This window comes from Balaenoptera acutorostrata, chromosome 1 (assembly GCF_949987535.1).
Source record: "Balaenoptera acutorostrata chromosome 1, mBalAcu1.1, whole genome shotgun sequence".
Classification (NCBI taxonomy): domain Eukaryota; kingdom Metazoa; phylum Chordata; class Mammalia; order Artiodactyla; family Balaenopteridae; genus Balaenoptera; species Balaenoptera acutorostrata.
The window spans coordinates 173,540,076-173,562,118 of record NC_080064.1 but is presented as its reverse complement, the minus strand read 5'-3'; the positions used below and the strand labels follow the sequence as shown (position 1 = coordinate 173,562,118).

The 22,043-nt window shown below is 38.9% G+C and overlaps 1 protein-coding gene across 5 annotated transcripts in view; it reads right to left on the bottom strand.

Moving 5' to 3' along the window:
- The window catches only part of RGS7 (regulator of G protein signaling 7), a 584,795-nt gene extending 563,456 nt beyond the window's left edge, over positions 1-21,339 (bottom strand). For 2 of the 5 annotated variants that reach the window (XM_057553519.1, XM_057553530.1), the window contains exons 1-2: positions 20,990-21,336; positions 19,907-20,033 (exon numbers count right to left, since the gene is read on the bottom strand). In XM_057553519.1, coding sequence (XP_057409502.1) covers positions 19,907-19,984 — 78 coding nt within the window. In that variant the 5' untranslated portion in view covers positions 19,985-20,033; positions 20,990-21,336. Of the gene's footprint in view, positions 1-19,906; positions 20,034-20,989 lie in introns of all 5 variants that reach the window. The other 3 variants (XM_057553541.1, XM_057553532.1, XM_057553524.1) reach the window with 3 other exon arrangements.
- Positions 21,340-22,043: the final 704 nt, after the last annotated feature.

The window sequence follows — 22,043 nt, the reverse complement described above, 5'->3', positions numbered from 1 at the left end:
AGAGAGTTCGGCAGACAGAGGAGGAATTTTGTTGGTCCAGGAAGGTTAAAATTGTAATAGACTGAGAGCACAGTCTAGTTTCCAAAATTGTTCTTGGGGTACTTTCACACTGAATCTCCCTCTCACCCACTGTACCCTCAGCCTCCACTCCAGTCCTTTCATTTAAACATTTATTCCAAAGAGTACCATTCAATTTTAAAAAGTAATTTTTTACTTCATACGCTGCCAATGAAATATCAAAAACAACGAAACATTTCCCTTTTAGATAAAGCCTAATTAATTGTGCAAACTGTTTTGAAAACTTGATTGTGGTGTATCTCCTAGTTGTATACCTGTAAACAAATGAGAAGCAGAAACTTATTGGCAGCTTGACCTTCCCTGGAGAATTTAGTTGGAATACTGATAAAATAAAGCCTCTGAATCCTCCCCACAAATTGACACGAACAGGAGGAAGAAAAAAAATTAAAATTTCAACTTCTGAACCATATAATACGGGTTCTGACATTATAGGAATGCAACAGACAGTCCTATTTCCCCACCAGCCTTTGTTTTCACTGCCTCCTGCAAGGGATGGAGAGTTTTTTTCCAAAATGGTGAATAGTCATAACTGAGTTGGTCTCAGTTTACTGTCGCCTGGGGGGAGAAGGATAACAAATACAAGGTTCTATTTTGTTTTGAAGACTCTCTCACAGAGAGGAAATTCAGTAGGTGGAGTTTAGAAAAAATCTCCAAACAGACCAACAGAGAGGCAGACCTAGGCGCTCCTTAAAGGCATCAACCACTACAATATTGTCATTTGCCTCACCTAGCTTTCTCCACCACTTACTGCTCAAGGCCTGCTGGACTACTGGTATTGATAGAAAAACACTCAGTTGGTGAGATGAGGTTACTGAGGTGACAGCAACTTCACAAAGTTTGTTTAATCACATGTGAGAATTTGCCATGAGTAATCCAGTAGTGACTGGATATATCTCAACTGGATCATTCCAGTCTTTACTTTGAGGCCATTATAACAGATGTATTCAAAATGGTATCTAGAGGACTAAGGAAAGACTTAGGTTGGAAGAATGAGAACTACTTTGTGAGTTAGAAAACCTGGGTTTGTGTCCTCAGATCTATAATCTTGGCTAAGTCTAAGACTGAGGTTTCTCATGTGCCGTACTCAATAAGGATAATAACTCCCACAGGATAACTATGGGGACTAAAAAGAAATAGCATCTCTAAAAGCACTCTGTAAAGGTCAAAATACTGCTTACATGTTAGGCTATGGCAATCTTTTACTAAGCCTGACAGTCATGATTTGACTCCTTAAATCTCAATAATTTAACAATGATTTAAAAGAATACACTGTGTTTTCTTATTTTTTGTAAGAATATCAAAACTATTTGTATAGGCATTATGATCTATTAGCAAGATCAAAAGGCCATTTTGAGTTTTATTAGCTCTCTTTATTAATACAAAAATGTTCTATTTATTTTGCACCTTAGTTTTCTCATCTTTTTCGTAGAAAAATTAGTCCTTTGTATTTCTCTGTTTTAATAAGTTTCTGTGAAAGTTCTACATAAATAGCAAGTATAATATTATAGTTTCATGAACATTGTTTGGCTCTATAATGTTTAAGTAAAACAAAACCATAACCACAAAGGAACTTGCTCAGAAATCTATTAGTGTAATAAGTCAATGTAATATATATCAAAAAGTGTTTTATTCCCTTCCAAAAAAAAAAAAGGTAAACCAGAAATAAAATTATCTAGAATAAGCAGATGATGGATGAGAAAAGTAAAAGCTTTTCAGAATTCTCAGTTTCTAGACTGACATTATGAAGATGCTGGTTAATTGGTGGTTTAAAATCTTTTTCCCTTTAAAGAATAATTAAGGTTTCCGCTAAGAACGAGGGCAATGGTTGAAATAGCAGAATCCATTCTCAGTCAGAGGTTGTATGGGTCATATAGATCATTAAGATCATTCTAGGCCATGGAATGCTTTAATAAGCTCAATGACACTCAGTCTCACTGAACTGATGCACCTCTTAAAAAAAGAAACTTCCTATCCTGAAGGGACTCATTCTACAGCTGAATGGCTGTTAGAAAGTTCTTTTGTATATCATAGGGCAATACAGTGAGCAGGGGCAAACAGAGCATTCCTCCCAAACAGCAATAGCCACTCAACTGATAAAAGTTTCCTTCTCTAATGTAGTTTTTAAAAAGTAGCATTAAGAAAGTCCATGGATTTTTCAGTTTCCTTTGAATACTATGACCATTTTGTATTTTTATAAAAAGAGGAAACTGCAATGAAAAAGGCCATGTCTTGGCAAAAATCCATATCAGTAGTTCTAGCTATAAAATCACTTCTAGAATCATCAGTTGATTTATGCAAAGGCTCTAATATATGCAAATACAAAAGAAAGCAAACATTAATTTCCACAAGCATTATTAAATTACGACATATTAGGAGTCATTAACAATTAGCAGGCAGGGGCACTAGGTTTTGCCAGTCAAATGTTCCAAACAATCAAAAATAATATCCACGAGACAATTAATTTCCTGCACATTGATTATTCCAATCTCCACATTAATAAGAAAGGCTAAACCAAATAAAATGAAACAGCACAGCAAGAAACTAAAGACTAAGCCCACTTGTAATAGGGTGGTCTATAACCTTGAGAGATGGATTATATCTCTCAGGTTACTGGGGGAGTATGGGAAGTTATTCCAGCACCTTGAATCATACCTTGAAACGTTAGCACTGCTTGGAAAGCATCTTTACATCAGCTATGCCCTTCCCACATGCACAAACACACGCACGTTTCACAAAGCAAAGAATTAAGACCCAGATTGTTCAAACCAACCAGCTAGTAATGATAAGCAAAGTCGGAACCAGGGACTTCAGATTAGTCCAACGTACTTTTTACTCTGTAAGGGCTTAAATGGCTATTTAAACACTCTTGAGATTGCAGCAAATGCCACTGCTATTAACAACTTACAAAGCAAACTGAGAAACTGCCATTTTTGTCTTAGTTTGTGGAACTACTTTTTAATAAAATAGTAGAAACAAATATTTTGAATCTGTTGTAAAAATTTTAACCACAATTCTCTTTCTTCCTTCACACAGTCCTAAATCTGTCAGACAGTTATTAAATATCCACTAAATCTGCCAGGTGATACGTTAGTTTCTCTAGGGACACAAGGGAAACCAGAACCAGATCCTCTTCTTAAAGAACCAAAAAGATAAAAAAAAATAAGCACACATGCAAGCAGTATCTGCAGCTGGAATCAACAGTTCCCTCCTTCAGTTTACTTAACATACAGAAGCGTTTTGCTTTGGAACCAAACTTCCCAGGGACTTTCCTCTTTCTGCTTTTTAACTTGTGACTATATAAACTACTAAGCCTATAATCTTAAAAAACCATTTATAACCATTTTTTTTTTTTATAGCTACTTTATTTATTTATTTCTTTTTTAAATTTTTTTTGTGGCTGTGTTGGGTCCTCGGTTCGTGCGAGGGCCTTCTCTAGTTACGGCAAGTGGGGGCCACTCTTCATCGCGGTGCAGGGACCGCTCTTCATCGCGGTGCGCGGGCCTTTCACCATCGCGGCCCCTCCCGTTGCGGGGCACAGGCTCCAGACGCGCAGGCTCAGTAGTTGTGGCTCACGGGCCCAGCTGGTCCGTGGCATGTGGGATCCTCCCAGACCAGGGCTCGAACCCGTGTCCCCCGCATCAGCAGGCAGACTCTCAACCACTGCGCCACCAGGGAAGCCCTATAACCATTTTTAATGTAAAGAGCTGGAAGTTTCGTGGAGAGAAAATAAGATGCTTTATTGCTTGCATAATGTTTACGCATTTGTAAAACACTTCTACGTGTGTAATCATATATAATTGTCACAATAATCCTCTGAAGTGGCTATTCCTAGCACCTCCATTTGTGAGGAAAAAGAGGCTCAGGGAGTTTAAAAGATTCCCTAAGTTCACAAAGCCACAGAAGTGTGGCCCACTGCCTTCAAGACACGGGCTACAGGGCCCATATTCCAACCCAGTAGGGAAGTCACCTGCTATAGTTTGTAAAACACAGGATTTGGGGTTACACAGACTTGATTTCAAATCCTGACACCACCATTTTCTATCTGTGCGATCTTGGGCCAAGTCTTTACCCTCTCTGGGCCTCATTCCCCTAATATGTAGAATGAGGGAACAGTACCCCCCTCATAGGACTGTTACGAAAATCAAATAAAATCACACATGGCAAACAGTGTGTTCTCAAAGCATTCACCTTCCCTTGTCTGCCTTTATCTACCCATTGTTCACCTTCTCTGCCTCCTTTCCTTGCACCACCCTTAGTTCAAACACACTTGCTTTTTTTCTTGCCTGGACTGGGCAAGTCTCCCTCGCTCAACAGTGAGGAGTTTAACAATCATTTGATGTAGTGTGTTTCACACAGAGTGTATTTCCATAGCAAGAATTAGCCCATTGGTAAACCAGGGAATTATGTCAGACCAACATAGAAGCCCCATGGGTTCATGTACAATATTTCTTAGCACATTACGTTTTGTGCCACCACAACACAACAGCCAAACACAAAGTATACACATAGTGGGTGCAGCAAGCCCTGGAGGAATGTAGCACTGCTCACATGACCCATTCTTCCTCTTGGCTCAGTCTGGCTAAATGCTAGGTTTCAAAAGGGTTTATTGCACATTTCTCTCATATATTTGTACAAAACAAACAAGCAAACACTAGATAAGGAGCCAGAACCATTTCATAGTAAGGCTGTCACTGCTCCTCTACCTGCAAATTCTGCTGCTTATGTCCCTCTGTCCTTGTTTTCATAATTCAGCAGGCAATACTTCCTTATATACTCTTCCATCAAGCCACCCTCTCCTGTATTTTCTAAAGGTAAAGGCTTGTATTACTGTGTTATTTCTTTACTTATAGGGAAGTTAGCATGTTTTTATAGCCATGCTAGAATTTTTAATAAGATTGTTTTGGTTATTGCTTAATTATAACATTAAATGTTTTGGTGGTTAAAACATTTTGAGTGATCTATTCCAATTCTATTTCCTTCAAAATGCCAGTTATTTTTAGTGCGTGATTTTGCAGAGTGTGGGGCTTTTTTAGTGGAACTTATTATGCCACAGCAGAAATGTCTATATTTTGCTTTGTTGTGTGGGTATTTCTGATATACTCGGGCACCACAGATTGATGGAATAGATGGTGTAAATAAATTGTTTTCATTGCACTTACTTGACTCTCTTTGTTAAAATTCAACTCAGCATCTCATCTGCATGGTTAAGAATGTACAATTTCCTACTAAGACGCTACCAAGAAGGGTAATTCTTTTTCATAAATATGCTCAACAAAATGCTTATAAAATTTTTTATAAGCATAAAACAAGGCTCATATATAGTGTTCAAATAAATTTAGGCAGTACTGGCCTAGGTCTACAACTTTAAGTAGCTTGTGTTTTAGTATGTAAAATGATTCCATTTTCAAATCAGCTAAAAAGACATTGCAAGAAGAGCATCTTCAGCTATCAAATCTGTTATATGAGTAATTTCTAAGGTAAAGAAATAAATTCAAATTTTTTAAAAGTGTTTCCTCTTATACCTAGCATATTTAATTGGCAATAAAATGAAACATATGGTTTTAATGTGCATTTATTTTTTGACATGGGCAAATAACCTTTCCAGGCCTTGGTTTCCTCATAGGAAAATAAGAATTTTTAAAAAATTGAGTAAGGGACCTCCCTGGTGATCCAGTGGTAAAGAATCCGCCTTACAACGCAGGGGATGAGGGTTCGATCCCTGGTCAGGGAACTAAGATCCCACATGCCGTGGGGCAACTAAGCCCGCACGCCACAACTACTGAGCTAGAGAGCCTGAGTGCTGCAAACTACAGAGCCCACACGCTCTGGAACCTGCGCGCCACAACTACAGAGCCCATGTGCCCTGGAGACTGCACGCCACAACTAGAGAGGAGAAAACCTGCATGCTACAACTAGAGAAGAGAAAAACCTGCACACCACAACTAAGGAGAAGCTCGCCCGCCACAACGAAAGATTCTGCATGCCTCAGTGAAGATCCCGTGTGCCCCAACTAAGACCCAACGCAACCCAAAATAAAGTAAATAAATAAATAAATAATAAACAAATCTTTTAAAATAATAAATAAATAATAAAAAATTTAATAAGTGCACCATCAATTTTATGAGGTTTTACACATACACATATACATACATGAAATTAACTGTAAAACTGTTGATCCTCCAATCTTGGGATTGTAAAGTGCTCTGATAAAGAATATATGATTTTCATCACTGATTCTTTACCCCCGACACGTCTAGCAAAATTACCTAGCACAAAACAATTGTTCAATAAATATTTACTAAATTAAATTGAACTGTTTACATAATTAATGTGGCAGAATTTCTCAATTATATTATTTAAAAGAAACTAGATTTATTCCTAGAAAGCAAATAGGTTGCTTTTAAAATAAAACAAGGGCTTCCCTGGTGGCGCAGTGGTTGAGAGTCCGCCTGCCAGTGCAGGGAACACGGGTTCGTGCTCTGGTCTGGGAGGATCCCACATGCCGCGGAGCAACCAAGCCCGTGAGCCACAGCTACTGAGCCTGCGCGGCTGGAGCCTGTGCTCCGCAACGAGAGGCCGCAACAGCCAGAGGCCCGTGCACCGCGATGAAGAGTGGCCCCCGCTTGCCGCAACTGGGGAAAGCCCTCGCACAAAAACGAAGACCCAACACAGCCAAAAATAAATAAATTAATTAATTTTTTAAAAAAGTTTATAAAATAAAACAAGAAACGTATATTTCAAAAAAAAACTTTTTCCCTATTACTATCTTACAGATTAAAAATAAAAGGTTTCGGATGTAGCTGTTGAGTTGGTTAGAATTTGGTTTGGTCGCAAGTAACAGAAAATCCAAATCATAGTATCTTAAAGAAGACATAAAGATGGCAATAAAACTACTCTGTATGATATTATAATGATGGATACATGTCGTTATATATTTTGTTCAAACCACAGAAGGTACAACATCAATAGTGAATCCTAAGGTAGCCTATGAACTTTGGGTGATTATGATGTATCAGTATAGGTTCATCCTTGGTAAAAATCTACCACTCTGATGAATAATGTTGATAATAAGGTTGGTTAAGTAGGGTAGGGATTATATGGGAAATCTCTGTACCTTCCTCTCAATTTTGTTGTAAACCTAAAATTGCTCTAAAAAAATCTTTTAAAAAAATAGAAGAAGAATTTTTAATTTTTAATTAATTTTTAATTTTTCTCTAACATAGAATTATGTAGGCAGGTCAGGTTTGTATGCTGACTCTATAATCATCAGGGACCCAGGTTCATTCCCTTTTGTTGTTCTGCCATCCATAACTCTCAGCTTCTACCTCCCAGCCAAGATGACTGCATTCTAGCCAGGAAGAGTAAGAAAAGGAAAAAAGAAAGGTATACTCCCTTTCTTTAAGTGTACTTCCCAGATACTATATACACCTCTTCTGTTTACATCTCATTGGCCAGAATATATCAAATGGCCATGACTAGCTGCCTGGGAGTCTGAGAAATGCAATCTTTATTCTAGTGGCCATGTGCCTAGATGAAAATGCAGAGTGCTATTACTACAGAAGAAGAGGAAAAGAAATATCAAGGACAGAGGGGTTTACCACAGTTTTATAAAGTGATAATGAGCTTTGAGTCAAACAAATCAATAGGGTACAAGTCAAACAAATCATAGTGTACAAGTAAATTAATTAGTTTCTAGTAAACTTTCAGAGTAAGACAGCAATGGGGAATGCTAGAACACATTTCCAATAGATAAAGTTCTTTTGATTGAAGCCACTGAAAGTCTCATCCCACATGACCTATACTAAGACATCTTCAAATCAGTTAATCAGTTCAAATCAGTTAAAAGAAATGTTATGAAAAGAATATACAACTGCATAAAAACAAGATTTAAGATGAAAAGAGAAATTCATTTGAAATTATCTTTCTATACTAATCTAAATGAATAGTAACTTTTCTGGTTAAAATCAATTATATCTCTATTCTTACCTTCAGAATAAAGTGAGTGCTCTATATTCACTAACATTTTCCAAACTTCAATGTACTGGGAATAAAAGGATGGAAAGACTAAATAAAAGTCAAAGAAAGACAATAAATATTCAAATTTGAGAGAGTCTGGAATATTCTTTAAAACATTTACAAGATTCTTTAAAAGATGTGGACTGCCTGTCCCATCCCAATAGCCCCAAAAGCAGTTACTTCATAGATTCAAAACAAATAAAACTGAATTCATTTTCAAATGTGCTATTATTTTTAATTTTTTTATTCATTAAGCTTCATCACTACCATCACCCAAAAGAGTCAATTATGGAAGTTTCACTTTAACTGTAAACTTGGAAGCTAAGGATAGAAAGGACTTTAAAGATCTCCCCATTATTAAAAAGGTAACTCAGAAACCCAAACAAAAGTAACAGAATTTTGGTTAGACATAAATCTAAGTGGTCATGTAGTTCATAGGTCAAACCATTCCTCACTGCAGACAATCAAATCTCTTTAAAAGTTCACAAACTCTCCAAAGAAGATATGAAAATAGCCAATAAGCAAAAGATGCTCAACCATTTGGGAAATGCAAAACCACAAAGAGATGTCACTTCATACCCATTAGTATAACTACTATCAAAAATAACAAGTGTTGGTGAGAATGTGAAGAAGTTGTAACCTTTGTGCACTGCTGGTACGAATGTAAAACAGTGTAGCCACTATGAAAAACAATATGGTGGTTACTCAAAAAATTAGAAATATGATAACCATATGATCCAGCAATTCCGATTCTGGGAATTAAAAGCATGGACTCGAACAGATATTTATACACCAATGTTCACTGCAGCATTAGCACAATAGTCAAAGGTGGAAGTAACCCAAATGCCCATCCACGTATGAAAGGATAAACAAAATGTGGTATATACATACAATGGAGTATTTTTCAGCCTTAAAAAGGAAGAAAATTCTGACACATGCTATAACATGAATGCATCTTGAGGAAATTATACTAAGTGAAATAAGCCAGTCACAAAAGAATACTGCATAATTCCACTTATATGAGGTAAAAAGAGTAGTGAAATTCATAGAGCCAGAGAGTAGAAGGGTGATTGTCAGGGGTTGAGGGAGAGGAGAATGGGGAATTGCTGTTTAATGGGTACAGAGTCTCAGCTTGGGAAGATGAAAAAAGTTCTGGAGATGGATGGTGCTGATAGTTGCAGAACATTGTGAATGTACTTTATGCCACTGAACTATACATGTAAAAATGTTTAAAATGGTAAATTTTATGTTAGATGTATTTCACCACAAAGAAAGAGAAAGAATGATAGACCCATTTGAGCAATATGAAAAAATGATAAAGCTCATGGAGTAAAATATGCCATTATTTTAAGGACCTAGGACAAATTATCATTTTATTTACCTTTATCTTCCTTAAAAGTACTTATACACACTAAAGAATTTATATCTTAAATGATATATTTTCTGAGATTTGCTTCAAAATAACCAACTGGGGGAAATCCGAAGTGAGGAAGCATAAATGAAACAAGATTTACCAGCAGTTAAGAATTGTTGACACGATGTGATGGGTACATGAAGATTCTTTATATTATTTTTCTCTACTTTTATATTTGTTTGAATTGTGTAAGATGAAAAATTTTTAATATTTATTGTACATTTACCATATGAAACAGCTTGAAACAAAATCATCAAGAGCCAATGAAGAGCAGCAAGTTCTAAATTCTAAAATATGTATAAGAAAGACAAATTTTAAAGGGAAATCCTCTTTATATGCCATCACTTCCACTTATAGAGAAATCCTTTTGGGGCAGCATTTATAAGTAATAGTTAACATATATTAAATGTTTCCTACTTATCCAAGCTTTACATGCACTATTTATAATAACTTATCATTATTATTATTACTATCTCCATTTTTCAGAGGAGGAAACCGGGACTCAAAGAGGCAAAGTAATTTCATTAAAGTTCACAAGTATTAAGTAAATTTTAAGTCTATGGAAGGAGACATTTGGTTTTCTAAGGGATAAGATCAACACTCTTGCCTCCTCTGTCTCCATAAACCTCTGAAGACTTTCAACATTAGCTTAGCTCAATTTAGTTCATTTATTGAGCACTTACTAAGTGTCAGAAGCTGGGCACTTTGGGCACTGTGCTAAGCACACAGAACTGCAAACAGAAGATACATATCAACATAATATTTATTTTAGAAACCAGATGAGCCAATATAAATACATTTTCCTAACAGCCAGTTCTTCCCTTTTCACAGCAGTAATCACTCTACGATAAGTTGTCTGACATCTGTCCTCACCACTGTAAAATAAGCTCAGTGAGGGCTCAAACCCTATTGTCTGACATCTGTCCTCACCACTGTAAAATAAGCTCAGTGAGGGCTCAAACCCTATCTGTCTAGACCACAACTCTATCCCCAATGCCCACACAAGGCCCAATCAGAGCTGAGGCTCAATGTATGGTGTACAGAACTGAATTTTGAGTGTGCTGTCCATTCACTAACTTAAATGGAAGCAACACAGTGAAGAGGCAAGAATACGGTCTTTGGATCAAGCATTCATTCATTTATTCACTCATTGATTCATGTGCTTAGGCACTCAATATTCAGAAACACCTATTATGTGCCATTTTTCTAGGTGCTGGGAACACAGCACTGAAAGATAGGAGTCTCCACCCTCGTGGAGCTCACCAGCTCTGTTACTAATCCCTGAGCAATCTTGGGCAGTCACATAGTCTGCATAAGTCAGTTTCAGCTTTCTTATTAGAAAAACAGGATGCTAATAAATCAACGTGCAACATATTTTAAGGAAATCAGGTAATACAGGTAAAGGCCTTGACACTCAATAAATGACAACTATTCTAATTAACAATAAACCAAAAGTCAAAACCCAAAATACTAAATATAAAACAGAGCAAGTGACAAATGGCATGAATTTCCAGAGGAAATGCATCTTAAAAAAGTTCAGCAAGAGAAATATTATTAATAATATGTTCTATGTGTACTTAATTTTCTTCAAAATGCTTTGGTATACATCATTTTAAATATTAAAGGTGAAAAACTTCCCTAGATTTCTGTACTAGAGAAAAACTTTCTACTAACCTTTTGCCTAACGTTCAAAAGCTTCTGTGTGGCCAAACATGGTTATGTAGATTTATATTGGTCTTGACATCTTCCAGCAATGACCAAATGGGGGAAAGCATGTTAGATGGACTCCTAAATGACCTACAGCCATGGGGACACTCAGCAAGCAGGGAAGACTTGTCAAGGAGAGTTTTGCAAAGTTTATTCTTGCAAGGAACCTCAGTAACTTCCACAATTCCTAAAAAGAGTCTGTATTACCTGTCAATCACTCTCAGTCAAACATTCTCACTTATACTTCATCTTTTCAATGATTCTGTAAAGTAGTCTCTAGGAGAAGTTAACACACTTGCCCAAACTTACACAGCCAGTCAGGGGCAGAGCAGGAATTCACATCTAGCCCTTCTGACTTGGAGACTCTGTCACTCTGTCATGAATTACTACTTCCCCTAGACTACTGTCTTCCTTTCAACATTCTGAGACATATGAAAGAGAAGTGAGCTTAAAAAAAATGGATTTCTTTATAACCCAATTTTAAATTCTGAACAAGGATTCCAACCACTTTAAATCCCTTTTACCCAGGGCTTCTGGTTTTCCCTCAGTCTTATTAGGAATTGGAATGGCTATGATGCATGTCTGAGACACCATAAGACAGAAATTAATTGGAATACTTTCAACGTCAGCAAATCATCTGAGATGCTGCGAGTGCACTTCCTGGAATATTCATGGTATATGCAGACTTCAGTCTTACTGAAAGACAGCCCCTATCATCTGACCTTTGGAGGGCCAGCCTCTGCAGACAACTTAAAGTTTCCATAGGATGAAAAATAACAAAACATCAGCCCTTGGTGTCATTTATTATAATATCTCCTAATAACTCCATAGCAGACCATGGTCCTCCTTTAAAACCTTACATCTGTATTATTATTTTAAAAAATTGTTTGCTGGGCTCTACTTTGTTACAAGCACTGCATGCCAAGTCTCAAGCTAAGTATAGCATTTTCTTTTATCTCTTCTCTTGGGTTTGATGCTGTTTTTCCAAAGGTCTTTATTCCATAATCACTATGCTATCAAATATAATAGCCACTAGCCACAGGGGGCTATTTAAATTTAAATTATAATGAATTAAAATTAAATATAATTTATAATTCAAGTCCTTGGTCACATTAATCACATTTCAAGTGTTCAACTACCCTCTGTGGCTAGTAGCTACTATACTGGACAGTACACAGAATATTTCCATCATGACAGAAAGCTCTATCGGACAGTGTTGCCACAGAGCATCAAATTCTGGGTTTTCATCAGCCTAGAACTTCCAGTCAGGATCAAATCAAGAACAGAACTACTACCAGGGTAGGTCAGTCAGTCTAGTTCCCAATCTTATCATTCCTGGGGCTCCAAATGCTAAACTATAGTTGAAGGGAAAAGGGAATCTAGTAATCTATTTATAATGGGTGATTAAATATCCTGGAATAATCCATGGATGCCACAGAGTAACCAGGATGCTGATTTCTTACTGAAACCGAACTACAAACACAAGACTTACTGCATTTATTTTAAGAGAGAGACACACACACACCACAGAAAGACAAATAAAGACCTGAATTCAACCTGTGTGACCTTAGACAAATCATGTTACTTCTCTGATCTTAAATTTCATAATCTGCAAAGTTAAAAAGTGGATAAATTCTTAGTTTCCTTTTACCTCTGAAATTCCAGAATGCAAAGGCTTTATTGAGTTTACATAATATCTAAGTAACTATGCAGACTTCAAAGATATATTAGATAATAATTCAAAGGGCTTATTAAAAATAGAAGAAGCTAGCTATATCGAACTAATAACATAAGACAGGACACTCATTGTGTCATAAAAATGGTATTACCAAAGCATCTTACAGAATCTGCCTTTTTAACTACCAGAAAGACGTGACTGGAGGTGGTTAAAATGTTCACATTTTCACCTTTATCAAAAAATATAGCAACATATTGGACCCCATGGACATACAAGGTGTTTCATTAAATAAATAGTAATAAGAAAAGAAGTTATTACAATTATAATATATAATGTAACTATTATATATTATAAATTATGTTGTAATTATAATTGTATAATTATATTATTATTATAGCATTTTTGAGACATTCATTGAGGGTCTAACATAGGCTACCTCATTTTATCATCAAACAGTACTATGAAGGAAATATTTCCTTATTTTTTGTCATTTTATACATAAGGAAACTGAAATGAAAGGAGTTAGGTTGTTAACCCACAACTGCAGAGCTAAACAATGGCAGAGCCATGATTTAAAACCAAAACCGCCCAACTGCAATGCACATGCTTCTACTTCGGCACACTGACTCCTTAAGAAAATTTTACTTGCTAATCACCAGAAAGGACCTAACATAAGAAGGCTCCTAAACTATTCCTAAGAACCCAGCTAGAACAAAGCTGCCATTTTCCTACATATTTTTCCGGAAGACAGAACAACTTATCTCCCTGGATAGGCCCCCCCAGTCAAAATTTTTTCTAGCCTAGGCCATGTGGCAATTTTAATGGAGCTGAAATAACCTCCATGATTGTCTATTAGAGTTCAAATGTCCTGAGACCTTTGTTAATTGAATTAGACACAAGACAAAGGGAATTAAAAAGAGGGAAAGTCAAATTTTCATATTGCCTTGGGCAAATGGCAGAGAAGTGGGTCTTTTTTTCCCTAAGGAACCGCATACCCACTTTAACATTTACAATTATTTTATACTTAGATTGATATTTTGTAAGATAGAAGCCTCTGTAACTCTGACATTCAAATGCTTCCTTTTCACAGCTATGAAAGGGGGAGCAAGGGCCAATTACTTGTGCTGCTTGTTTTCCACAATATCGTTTTCAAGGAGACTTAATATTTATTATTAAGTCACTAAACTATCCAAATCCAAAATATTTTCATATTCTCTGCAGTGACCACATTCCATCAATCATACTACCGAAATATACCCTGCTTTCCATCACTCAATAGAGCCACAAAGGCTATTATAAGGCAATAAAATCCCTTCATAGCTTCTCCTTTCTACATCTGCACTTTCCTCTGATCGATTAGATGTGGGGAGGTTGGAGGTGAGAAACGGAAATAAAATTCAGGCCACAAATTCTTATCTTAATGCCAAAAATAGCACTGATAAGCAACAACTGGTGAGGAAAAAGCTCCACCGTGGAAGGCTTTCTTGCTCCGAACTCAATTATTATCCAAAATTCAACATTAAATTATTACTCATAAAATGTCTCTATCTACTTCTCAGAAGTATCATAGATGGTGGTCCTATCCTATCTCAGGACACATTTGTGTCACTGAGGGAAAAACAGGTCTGCATTTGATTCAAACAGATTAAATTCATATTTATAGTAGACAACATCCTTTAGTCTAGGAAGGTGCTTTCAAATAATGCATATAGAAGACACTCCATTTTGGAATTTTTTAGAAATGGAATTTTTCTGATGCCCGCCTCCCATCTGAGCCCCTAATTTAGAAATCTGAGGGGCCTAAATGCCTTTTGTGATTATCCATTTGCAAACATTCCTTCCTTTTCTAACAGGCCTTTCTCTGGTTATCACTTAGAAATATTCTTTACTGTACTAACATGTAGCTGCAACCTATACCCAGACAGAGCAAGATAACTAAGGTTCAAAAATGTCAAAGGCTATTTTTCATAATGGAGTTCGAGGAGGGAGGAATGTGACACCTTCAAGGTTGACCAGACTGGACAATCCTGAAGTGACAAATGCACTGAGTTAGTGCCAAAAATGTCAGCTAAGTCACCACTAAGAAACTAGTGATGTCTGTGACTAAATCTTTTCCAAAGAAGAAAACTAGTCACTTCCCTCTCTTGCAGATATATCTGTTTTCACAGAACAGACTGACTTCAGAAAAAGCTTTCAAAGGCAATGTCTAGGTCAAGCCAATCAGCAGAGGTCATCTTCCTACTGGGCTGATAGCTCCCATTACACCTTTATGTAAGAAAGGCCGGTGGTCCCATCTTACTCTTCAAAAAATAGAGCAGTCTTAATCTTTCAAGACTAACCTTTTGCCACTACCACAATATGATACCGAGTTTAAAAGCACCTGAATGTCTGTGTATAACAGGTACTCAAACAAGCTGGTACCTGCTCTCATCTCCAAAAGACATCATTTTCTCTTTCACAATTAAAATGAGCAGCATCTCAGGGAAAATTACATCTTCACCCTAGGTCTTTTTTTTTAATATTTATTTATTTATTTGGATGCATGGGGTCTCAGTTGAGGCACACGGGATCTTTAGTTGCGGCATGCAACTAGTTCTAGTTCTAGTTCTCTGACCAGGGATCAAACCTGGGCCCTCTGCCTTGGGAGTGCAGAGTCTTAACCGCTGGGCCACCAGGGAAGTCCCCGCTTAAGTCGTTTTTGAAAAGTGCAAAGGAAGAAGCAAACGGAATGAGAGTGACTAGATGGAAAATGAAGAGAGAGGAGGGGAAGAGAGGATGGATGAGGGAAAAGGTGGGGGGGAGGGGAGAGGCATAGTGAACTTTATAGGTTTGCTATTTCCAAAATATGTGTTCATTCCACTACAACAGTGAATGAGGAAAATATTTTCATTTTCTTTTCGGACAACCGGAGGATAAACGGTTGCTGCAATAATAACAGAAATTATTGGTCATTTTGAGCATTCTTGCTAGTAAGAAGCCGGCATTCCACCCAATATGAAATACTGGCCCCAAGGTGCCCTAGAAATTTTGTTTTTCAAATGCAGGAATGTCAGCTTCTGGACAAAAAGTGATGTATACTGTCTAGTGGGCAGCATGCTGGCCAGACACCAAATTTAGAATGTGTCTCCTTGTAACCCTGGGTTCTAGCTCAGCGATCCTTTACAGCTAGTACCACCCCCAGGAATGAGAGTTTTACCCAAAGCAGATCAAGAATGAGAGTAGTGTTTGAGTTCTGAGTTTTCACCTCTACATACATTTCAAGAAGCTAGTCTGAATCCAAGGTGAGTTGGAGCTAGGTGGGTCTCTTCTTAAGGAAGTTGATTATTTCTATTCCATTCTAGTTAAGGCCTACCTGAAGGGAGCTTAGGAAGCCCCAGAAATAAAAGTGGTTAAGCTTCACATTTTATAAACTTTTGAATGTTTTCAAATACATAAAATGACATAACCACTCTAACTTAATCACTTGCTTATAAAAAAAAGCAGCATTATAAATTGAAAAATTGGTAAGGAAAATATTTTGTCCCACATGGATTTTTTTAATGTACCTCTGATATCAAATGAAGCCTACAGAGAGCCCTCACATTAAGCCAAGAAGGTACTGGCAAATATCCGAGACTGATTTGCAGGTACCAACCCTGACTGTGAGGCAGTGTTCAGACAGGCTGGGACCTGGGACCCTTTGCTGCAGTGCTTGCACCTGGACGAACGTCTCCTGGAGCAACAGAATACAAAGAAACTATAAGGGACTAAAAATAACTGCCTGCATGTGCAGTTGGGGCAAATTATGAAGAAGATACAAAAAGACCAAAAACCCAACTGCCACTTCTGAGGTGTCCAGAGCAAAAGCAGGGTGCTGTGCATGATCCCTGCACCCAGCACCACCAAGGGAGTGGGCAGACGACCCAAGCCTCCTCTCCAGTCCGACCCAAGGATCCACCCCTACCCTCACCCCATTTAAGGGACCAGCTCACCCTCCACTCAGGCAGCAAGCAAGGGGAGCTGTTACTTGTTTTCACCCCCCTGTGCTGCAGTGGGAGTCCCAATAAACCCTTGCCTGAATTTCTCATCTGGCCTCTTATCAATTTCTATTGATTAAGGAGTCCAAGAACCCTGGTCGGTAACAGTGTTACTAATGCCTGTAGCCCTCACTATGGCAGCACTCACTCTGCCTGGAGGATCATAGTTCTACCCACTGAAAATACATTTTTCCTGAACATCGCTAAGGAATTCTCCATGGAAAAAAGATCCCTGGAACTTTCCCATTATTTGGAGGAATTCCAATAATCCATATGAGGATAATCATAATGGAGGGACATCAGACGAACACAAGAAATTCACAAATCCCAACTCTTTTCTGTGCATTACACTTTGACAACCATTCACTGTTTTCTATCCCGCACAAGAATGTTCCTAAACCTCATTCACAACCTACCGAGAAAAAATGGAAACAGCACATGCATATCTTTAGTAGGTATAAACCATCAGAATCCTGGGCAGTAAACAAGAGGTGGCTTGCAGGGAGGGGAAATGGTGAGAACACAGAACCCACTTTAAGAACTGTGTTTCAACAGTGAACTAGAAGTGGAAAATTGGCATGAATCGATAAAACAGCAATCTCTCTATCCATTCTCTTCACTGATACTAAGCAACATACCGTGAGGCTAAAGCTCTTTCCTAACCTTTGACTGACTTCATGATTAATAAGCATTTGTAACAAGTCGCTTATTCTTTCATGCAGGTTGAGCAGTTGACATATGGAGTCAACCTACTCCTTTCCTTTTTACCCCTCTCCAACTATTCCGCTGTTCTTCACATTAAAATCTGGCCTCTACTGAGAAGATATTAAATGTCAAAGCCCACATAAGATACAAAAAACAGAGGTAAAATGGTCACATGACATCATGTTGTATGTCTGCCTACAGACATGGACCATTTGACTTGGTAACCAGCAAATGATAAGCAAGAGCAACTGTGTTTCTTTATACAAATTATCTGGTATTTCTTTATATATTATTATTTATATCGCAAACAAAAAGATATATGTTCAGAGAATAAAAGGATAGACAGGCAATGCATAATTAAGCACCGAGTAAAATTTACTGGTGTTAACAACTTTTTTCCAACAATGATTTATCAGGGAAATCTTTTCTAGAAATAAATTGTATGTATCATTACCCTAAACAAAAAGCTAGGAAAAGGAGGGCAAAGAAGTAGCACAAGCAGTTCCAACCTTACCCAACAGAATAACAATGCTTAAAAGAATGAGGCATTACATTCTCTCCCTGAAGTCATCATAACCTGTTAATTTATAAGTAGCCCTAATGGCAATTTGATGCTAAACAACAATTTATAGTGTTTCAAAATTAGCAATATGAAGCTTAGGTACACTAAATAATCCAATAACTATCTATAAAACTCCTAGCCTCATTTTTCACTTATTCTCATGATAACTGACTAAATGAGACACAGACTGATGTCACATTAACTTTATTTCTAATCAAGATTAACTGTTAGATGTCCAATCAATTCAGCCCCTGATCTTTTAATAGGGAAACAGAGAATATAGTGTTTGACCTAACAAAAATAGCTAACTACTGATAATTTCACAAAAGTCCAACTCTCGACATTGCACAAACCTGTAAGATAGAATTTACAATTCTCACATCTTGCATATTACAATATTCAGTCGTACAAAACAATAAAGAATATTATAACTTCTTTAAAAAACACATAACTGCCCCCAAGATAGTTCTTCTCAGAACCAAATCTATGCAGAATGGGCAAATATCCAGTAATTTCAATCAATGTAGGAAAATAATAGTAATAACTTAGGCTCAAGTGGATTATTTTCTTGATTTATCCAGTTGGCATGCTTTAAGACTAAAATAGGCAATTTTTTTTCCCTGTGGAAAAAAAAGTTTTACTGTGCTATCCCAGACCCACAAAAGTGCATTCACAGGTACACAATACACTACGGTCTACAAGGCTAGCATTGACAGAATGCCCATGCATATTCACATCAAAGCAATAACAAGATTTCCTCAAACACATATCATCACCACCTCTTAATCATCCTGGCCCACACAGAAGGAGAGTTTTCATTTAGTATAGGTCAAGGTGGAAAGCTTTTCATCTTTATTCATAACCAGCTCTGATCCTCTAGCAAACTCATCCTAGACTCTTCAATGGGCTCACACTTATCAAAATCTTTAACAATTTCCTTCGTTTCAAGGCCTGATTTCCTTTTTACCATTGCTAGTGTTAACTAAAGAAATCTTGCCCCATAAGCACTACAGATAATATGCTAAAGAAAAATAATTCCAGCATAAAATGCAATAGAAACAAATGGTACAGAAGTTAAATAAAAAATACTGCTTCCTTAATTTTAGTAAGATTGTTGACTATAACCAGAATGAACTTACCTAAGCAACCACTCTGAAGCACATACAATATTCAAATACACCTTTATTATGGTGGCTTTAAAGCTAAGATTTAACAAAAAAAAAAAAAAACTGGAATTGTTTAGTTAAAAGTAAAATTATTAAACCACCCATACATTCACAGCCACATTCACTCTTGCCCCAGAACTGCAAAGTAGTCTATTTTCATTTCTAAAATGTTATACATTTATATAATCATTATAACTTAAATGCTTAGAAGGAGTATAAGAAAAAGCTTCTAAAATCTATTACAGATGCTATAAAATCATGTATGTAACAAACAAAATATGTGGGATGTTCAAACTTGCTGCTATTGCTGACTGCAGATTAATCTATGTAAGATCACCAGGGAAAGTGTGAGAACACAGTATGAGTAGCCTCATTTACTTCACTGTGTCTCTACACATATGCATTACTTGAGAATGTCAGATCATCCTCAAGTATAATGTGCAGTCACTGGGGATCTGGAGAATCCTTAAGGCCACAAAATTGATATATACTCCAATCTGAGGGAAAAAAAATTCAAGGAAGCCAGAAGTTTCCCTTTTTCCACGAAAGTGAAGAAATCCTTACCTTTCTGTACACCAGCATGTTGGGTGATTCATCTGCCACCCCATTGCTGGTCTGCCCATAATTGTTCCCCTGGGCCATGTCACCACACACGTGGTCCACTCTTAGATACAGGAATTATCAGTCCTCCCTGCAAAAGTCAGAGAGACATCAGTGAGATCCTAATGGTAGTACTTAAGAAGGTTGACTCTTGATTCATCTTCCCCATCCACAGCACCCATCCCACAGTGGAGCATGCTTAAATGCTGGGGCTGGCTTGCAAGAAATAGCACAGAAATAGATTTTTAAAAAAAACAAAAAAACTGAATTTACACCTACAGTACTCCCAGGGAATTATAAGTAAGAAATGACAATCTTTTAGTTAAAATAGTCATTTGACTATGGTTTTAATTGACTTGATTTTCTGGGTACTCATTTTTTAAAGTGTTTAAGGCTCACTAAAAAAAAAACAAACCACGGTTACCATTTCCATCCTATGAGTTCTCTTCTCTCCCAATACTGCATCTCCACAGTATCTTCGGTGTTTTCCCCGAATGGGCAGAAAGGCAACACCCTGTGGCAGCACACTTTCGCCCAGGTGTCTGTCTAGTTTCCCGCATGCAGGCGCATCAGAGAGGCCCATTCCCCGAGCCATTCTCCAGTCATGTGTTTCGTCTTCATTCCCCTAGGTCTCCCGCACAGAGGCAGGGCAGCTTCTCCGACTTTCACCTGCCTGCACTGCCGGCCACTGGCTCCTCTCCCCTCGGCCCACTCGGCTTCGGAAGTCACGGCGTAACCCTGCCCAACCTTTGCAAGAAGGCATCAGAAGGTGTCCCGGAAACAAGACCAGGCGGGAGGTCGGCCCTTTAGGCAATTACCTGGGTCACCGTGAGCAGCACCTAACTGCGGAAGCCTCAGGAAGTGACCAGGCACAGAGGGGAAAACAAGCAAGCCCAGCTCGCCTGCTTGGCTCTCACGGAGGCAGCAAATGGCAGGCGAGCCCGAGCCGCGCGCGGGAGCCGGGCCAGCGGCAGTGTCAGCCCCGAAGACCGGGTCGCGGGGCTCCGGGGCGCCGCCTCCCCCCAACCCCCACCCCCAGCCACGTACCTTCTCCTGAAGGTCGCGGCCCGAGGCGCCTTCTTCCCGGCGGCTGGGTGCGGCGGTGTCAGCGCGCGGCCAGCTTCATCACCTCCGCGCGGGCACAGGGCTCTGACGGCCCGCGCTCCGCCGCTCCCTCCTTCGCTTCGCTTTGCTCCCGGGCTCTCGGACCACGAGCGCGCGCGGGACCGAGACGCCCGGCCCGTGCGCGCGACTGGGGAGGGAGGAGGGGACTGTCACGTGGGACCCGGCGTCCGTAGGTGCTGGCTAGGGGGCGGGGCTCGGCTCCGCTCGGCCTCGCGGCCCCTCCGGCCCCGCCGCCCCACAGTCTCCGCTGTGAGAAACTGCCGCCCTGCCCCCAGCGCGCGCAGCCCGGGCCCTTGCACACCCGGCCCGGCGGTGCGCGCGCCGCTGAAGGCCTGGCGATGGGAGTGTAAGACGGAGAACAGGAAGGGCGATGGGTAGGTGGGTGGATGGATGGAGGAGGCGTGCAGGAATGGATGGAGCCCCTTGCAGCCGGCAGTTTCGTCACGTGCCTGATGACTTCGCTGACGGTGCGAGGGAAGCAGATGAGTGTTCATCGTTATGCTTAAATAACGCGAGTAGAGAGATATTGAGACTTCCTAGGAGTGAAGGAAATGTCCAGGATCAAATGAGTCATTCAGCCCGTTTGCCTGCGACTTTCACAGCTTCCTCCTAAGTTAGAGAAACGGGAAATGATCTGGAGGCTGCCAACCCGAGGTGAACATCTTGCCACCTGTTAAAATGAAGGCATATCCCCAATATCTGGTTTCTCTCTCTGACAGATGGTGCTCAGAGGAACTTTCACCCACTCACTCTCAACCTCCAGCAGTTTTCAAAGAACGTGTGGGGTGCTGATCCCCCATAATTATTCCTCAGGTTGCTGTCACTAATTCCTTTCTGTAAGGATTAGAGCCACATTAAGAAGAAAAATCACTTGTGTCCCAGTTATAGTAAAGAAACTTGTGTGTCCAGCTTTCAGGGACAGGGTTGTGAAGTTATAAATATCTGAAGTTTTCCTTCCACAGCTGGGCCAGGTGTG